Below are 6000 nucleotides of genomic sequence, written 5' to 3'. Positions count from 1 at the left end.
CTTAATCAATTATCTTGAACCTCTACACAACTGTCCTTCAGGTTTTGCTGATCCTCGGAAAAAAATTCGCAACCTTTCTCGCTGTGAACCATCCCGCTTCTTAAACCACTCCATCGACTCCACCAAGGGAAGGGCAGCACATTATTCCAAGTTATTGAGTCACTGCTGTGAACTCCGCTCTTGACACTAACTGTATTAATTGAATGTGCTTAGTAAAAGTCAAGACAAAACCTCACAAACAGGCAGTTACAGCGTCTTCTCGAAGTCACTGGAAATTAGCAGTTGGTTCTAATGCAATTTTACTTTGAGGAAGTCACCTGGACCACATTCAAACACGGCACCTTTTCAGTCAACAGGCGGCGCGAGCCAACGTTTGATCGTGACAAGGTATAGCCTCGAGTAGAGGTGCTCTAGCGCGGGAGAAAATTGTTAAGATTGCGAAATAATCAGGCTGCTCTACGCGATAAGCTGTAATGGGATAGCTACGGCTTGTGGGCGGCATCTCTTGGGATTAGCTTGGAATGATGAAAGTTCAATGCGATTGTTATACCAGCTTTATTTGTACAAATATGCAGCAAAGGTATTGTGCGAAACGGGCGAAAGATGACAACAGTTTCATGGTATGCAGTCTGCGCCATGCGTGCCACGTCACAAGATTGGAGAGCCTTTATTCAAACAAAAATAGGTTATTACAGGCTCTCCAAGACAAACTACATGTCTCAACCGTAATTCATAACGTCCTTTCTGTGAATTTGCAGACGTGCGCATCTGGAGTATCCATACACACATGACTAAAATGACTCAAACCTAACAATGTTAAGATCACAGACACAACAAATGTGACAAAAACTGAAAAGAAACATTTATGAAAAGACGACGAGGTGGCGTGGAAACGGTCACCTCAATGTGTACAAAGTTATCACAGAAATGACTGCAGTGCCTTCATGACCTACCATAAAACTGTAGGTGACAAGGAGTTCAGGATATACGAAAAAAAAGCGTCGGCGGGGAACTATGACAATATTGCACCAATTACGTTTTCTTGCACTTTGTGCAATGTGATTTGCTGTCGTTATTTAATTTCAATTGCATGATAACGAACGCCCATAGTTATTGGTACCATTGTTGAGAAATAAAAATTGCTACATAATATGTTTCAGATTCTTTTGTGCACTAAGGTTATCACGCATTGTATATAGTTGATCAAGATCATAGCTGTATGGGCCTTCCGCCCGCGACACGTCGTAACTGTAATGACTTCAAGAACACCTGCCACACCCATTTTATGCTGTATATCTAGCAAAAAAATAAAAAGGCAAGACACGCGTCAAAGGGTCACAACCAAGTACCTGAGCTAGCGGAATTAGCGCGCGTTAAGGCGAATGCCAAAGCATGGACAATGAAAATGCACTACATGAACGCTGCCATAAGAAGACAGAGAAACCACTTCAGTCTTTGATTCCACATGCGTATGATTTTTTCTTGCGAGGATGCGACGTTTTTCTTGAAGTAGATCAATCGGCACGAGTTTGTGATCATCGTTTGGCATACCTACAGCTACGCCCCTGCACACTATGATGAAAAGAACGTCGCACACACGCATCTGTATGCAATTATTATTCCTTGGAGGTAATTCCACGCAACGAGCCCTTGGTATTCGAAAATGCTATCAGGACTGGCTATCGTAAACCGCTTTCCGACATACGCAAGAGGGACGAACATTCATCTGTAGTTCCCTATTATGCTTATCAACTTTGTGGCTCCAGCACCACTATTTGGTCGCTTGCACTTGACTAGGTGGCGAAACGCTTTTGCTTGAGCGTCAGCAGCATCACGCCATCAACGACGTCAGATCCATGACTTGGTAGCCAGTCAGTGTGGGAAGGTCACACAACTGGAGCTCAGAACTGCTCGTTGTCCACTTTCGCTTCTTACGGAACCTTTCCGTGAGATTTACGACCAGCCAAACCAACGCATTCAGGAACATGAGGCCACTCATCAAGCGGTACAGGTTGTCATAAGAGCCCTGCATGTCTCTGAAGAAACCTGCAAATTAGGACACGAAAGAAGCGTCACATATAAAAACTGCGCAAATGTTATTCCAAACGGTTAATAAATGGTTATGCGCTCCTACGAAAATAACCAATGCTAGCCTTTTTTTTTTCAAATGGTTGACCCTACCAGAAACATGAAAAATTCATATAAAAATTTGTCATTTCTTCAACCTTCATGAATACCGCCTTGTAGAAAGGTGTCATTTCTTAGACTACTACGCGGAAGCTGTGACGTAATCAGCGTGTTGAATTTTTGGCATAGACCTTATGCTGCAATTAACCAATATTATGTATGTTTCACAATTATTAGTTTCATACTGCGCAGCTCCTGGTAAAGCAAAACTTATTAAAACGGCGTTGCACTAACACAAATGTGAAGGCGAAGACAGGCAAAAATGTATAACGAACGCGCCTCACGGTGTCCAGTTTCACAGAAACAACGACGATGGCAGGATACAGCGACGAGGGCAATAGAGGGAGTGTTCTCTCAACCTTTTTTAACATCGAAGTGGTGTTGAAAGAAGCATTCCTTCGTAGTTTCATTGTTCATAAACAGAAGATTTGCTTTTTCCTGAATCAACCTGAGGTTTGAGGATTCTTTACTTCTGTTTCCGAGCTTTTTCAATAGGTTGTGTAGTAGTCAATCAGACAAAATAGACGCCGTGACGTCCGATAGCATGCGGCATTCTGGCTTATACGTATATCTGCAAGCAAACCGACTGATATCACATCAAACTTCGTTCCGCTATAGATTATCGAGGTTAGCTATCCCCTTTTTCTCCGTCATAACAGGATTCACTCGTACTTAAAGGCAGAAATCTCTTGTAAAAGCAGAAATCTTCATAAACTTTGGTGACGACTGCCTCAGCCAGTCTGATGTAAGAATTTTTCAGCAAAACCTGCCCGCTTTTACTCACCCACTGTGATTTCTCCCCCGGCTGCCAAAACTGTCGTGTGTATATATCCGTTTTTCTTTGTGTTCCCGTGCGGCGGACGGATGCATCCGTGAAGCATCACTAGATCCGCTATTGGGTAATTTTGTTTCGTGTGAAAGCAATCATATATCGTTTCGCTTAGAGCAAACGAAACACATACTTTTGAATATGTCGGTTCCGCTGTTAGTCTAAAATCGGTACTTCAGTGCTTGAATCACAAGAACGTTGCACCCGGAAGCTCACAAAAGGATGCGGCAGTCAGAAGTACACGTATGAGGAAGCGTGTCCTTACAGAGTGATATTGGCAGTCTTTCTCGGTAGAAAAGGTGAACCACGAAACAGGAACAGAACACCTGCTTTCGCATACCATAGCTCATGATTATATATTCCAAGCGGCAATTTTGGAGTAAAATTGAAGCTACCTTTTAATGCTAAAGTCTTAGATGGCTCTTGGGCCGAAAAATCCGGCGACCGCCAGGCATTAAGGCACCAAAATTCAAGTGACGTCTCAGGTGCTGTCTCACACACATTAAAGAAACGGTTAGCTTGAGTAGAAGTAAGTTCGAAATGACTATGGAAGCTATGAACATAGCCACACTTGTTGACGCATGCGTCAGTAAGCCACCAATTCCTTTATCAATAAAAGAGCTATATTACCTCTTTTTGCAATCAATGGACACTCTTGTACATAATCAGTGTGGTCATAAAAGTGTCTGCGTGTGGGTATCGCGTTTTTTTTAATATTTGCCGATAAATTTACACGTGTCTTATGACGTTTTGAGGAAGTTATAAGTACGCCTGTAAGAACTGCAAATAAATCTGTTGTTGAAAGTTAGCACTTTGTGTTTGTCTAATATCCGTGTCCCTGTCATTCTTCCTGCGCGACAAGAAAGTAAAGGAATGAAAAAGAAACAAAAAGCCATGATCGTGCTAATGTGCCGTTAACCACGCAGCACCAGTAGTGACGTCAAGGTGACCGAAAAAGGCAACAAGTACAGAGAAAAAGAAGTAAAGAGAAAACAAGTAGTAGGAAGTAACATACATTGGGAATGATAATGTCAAAGTAATTTATTGAATGTTTCTTAAGCGCGCAGGCTTTCGCCTTGATCCTATTTAGCGTGTGCTAAAGTGTTTCATTTAATATTTCATAACTAAACGGTAAATATATAAAATTACTCATACTTTATGTGCCCTCACTTCAGTTATCGCTTTTATATTTCCCGTGAGACCACGATTCGATGATGTAGTGGGCAAACATTGTGATGTAAGGTGGAGCGCTTGCTTTCCTTGTGGTAAAGTGACTCGTAATCCGAGAGGCGAAATTTAACAAAAGTTCTCGCCTACTACCTAGGGAAGTGTTGCATCGTAAGTATTCTCACCGAAGAGTAGAGGCTTCGTAAGGAAGGACACTGTGGCGATGCAGGTTACTATCACGTTGCTCAAGTTGAGTTGCTCGGCTCCAACAACGTCACCCATCAGCGAGTTGTGCACAGCAATTGCGTGGCCGCTGAAGACGCCGAAGCCGAGGCAGGTGGCCAGCATTGCGGGGTAACTCCGGATCAGTGAGATCAGAACAAATCCCACGCCAATGAAAAAGTAGTCCATCATTACAAGTGTCGATCTCTTGACGTACCCCTTCTCGGTGGCCAAGGGCATCACAACGCGGCCGATGCAGTCCAGTACTGAGACCGACGGCGCGATGGTGATCGCAAAGATGACAGGAATGCCTTTGCTTAAAATCGTGTCCACGGAGATACTTGCGAAGAGATTGATGACGTAAAAGAAAATCAGGTGCGTCAGTGCTGTGACGTAAAATAGGGGTTTGGCAAATATGGATTCCGGGACTGGATCACCGACACTTTCTGAAGAGCTCAGCTTGGTTCCCTGCTCGACACTGAAAATTTTCTGCGCTGCTTTTGAAGGCAAGACGTTATTGTTTTCTTCAAGCTTCCGCCTGGGTCTGAAATGAAAAACAGTAAGAAAAAGAGGATGCCAAGCGTTACGCTGTGCAAAGTTTGTGCAAGCAGGCATATCTGGCCAGATGACAAAACAAAGTTGAAGCAGTACGTTACACTCTAAAAACTAACTTTTCAGTCACTCTCTGTGAGCGTCACTGCGGCCAAACATCGGGCTATTTCCGTAGACTTTGAGGTTTCGACCATTCAGTGGGGCCGAGAGGTTGTTCATGTCAATATAGATATGTGTGTTTGTTCAAGTTTACACCAGACTTCCGAGCCTCGCTACAAAACAGTACTCTAGAAGTGGAGGATTGCTGGAGAAAACGTCATTTTTACTGGATACGTGAATATATTTCAAGCAATAGCAAGTTTTGTCGGTCAATATTGCACAAATGTACAGAGAAAAAATACTACTCTGGCATTCAAAGGTGCACAAAGCATTTTCACTTACGGTAGGTTGTCTTTGATCTTACCGCGCCAGTTCTGCTTCGTTGCAAATAACTGTTACGAAAAGCACGGCGACCTGCCTTACCATACATTTTGCCATTATGTACAATGGCTGCGCAATTCGAAAAAGTTCAGTCAGTTGAGAAACAAATTTTAATTCTTAAATTTGCAACAACTTTGGATGGAAATTCATGTTGTCTCATCTTTGCGGAAAGCACTCCCGCTAACTTAGTAACCACGCCTTTCTCGAAGTAATCAAGAAAAATGAATATGAATTTTTTCATAGTTCCAAAAACATTGTCTCCGGACGTCGGCCACAAGGTGTAGCAGTGCAAGTTCATCGGATGAGGGAGTTAAAACAACGTCCAATATATCGGCCTGTTCAAAAGCTGCTCCATAACCGACCAAAAGGATAAATGATATCGCTAGAAAACATCGCTAAACTATGCAGTAGAAATATATCCTCATGTGGAATAGAAGCTTACGACCGTAGCGCTTATTATATATGTTTTGTCGTAGCTCGCTGACTTATATTCCACTAGATCTTCAATTGAAAATCATAATTTTTGTTGCATAGCAGCACTAGAAACAATCGCACCACACGTA

The 6000-nt window shown here is 42.7% G+C and overlaps 1 protein-coding gene across 3 annotated transcripts in view; it reads right to left on the bottom strand.

Moving 5' to 3' along the window:
- Nucleotides 1-538: 538 nt before the first annotated feature.
- The window catches only part of LOC119445521 (monocarboxylate transporter 12-like), a 107827-nt gene continuing 102365 nt past the window's right edge, over nucleotides 539-6000 (bottom strand). For all 3 annotated transcript variants that reach the window (XM_049663366.1, XM_049663367.1, XM_037709785.2), the window contains 2 exons: nucleotides 4369-4949; nucleotides 539-2046 (listed from right to left, as the gene is read on the bottom strand). In XM_049663366.1, the coding sequence (XP_049519323.1) occupies nucleotides 1832-2046; nucleotides 4369-4949 (796 nt within the window). In that variant the 3' untranslated portion in view covers nucleotides 539-1831. The remainder of the gene's footprint in view (nucleotides 2047-4368; nucleotides 4950-6000) is intronic.

The sequence above is a fragment of the Dermacentor silvarum genome, chromosome 3 (genome assembly GCF_013339745.2).
Source record: "Dermacentor silvarum isolate Dsil-2018 chromosome 3, BIME_Dsil_1.4, whole genome shotgun sequence".
NCBI lineage: Eukaryota > Metazoa > Arthropoda > Arachnida > Ixodida > Ixodidae > Dermacentor > Dermacentor silvarum.
The sequence above is the reverse complement of the archived record's forward strand: the minus strand, read 5'-3'. Positions and strand labels throughout refer to the sequence as shown.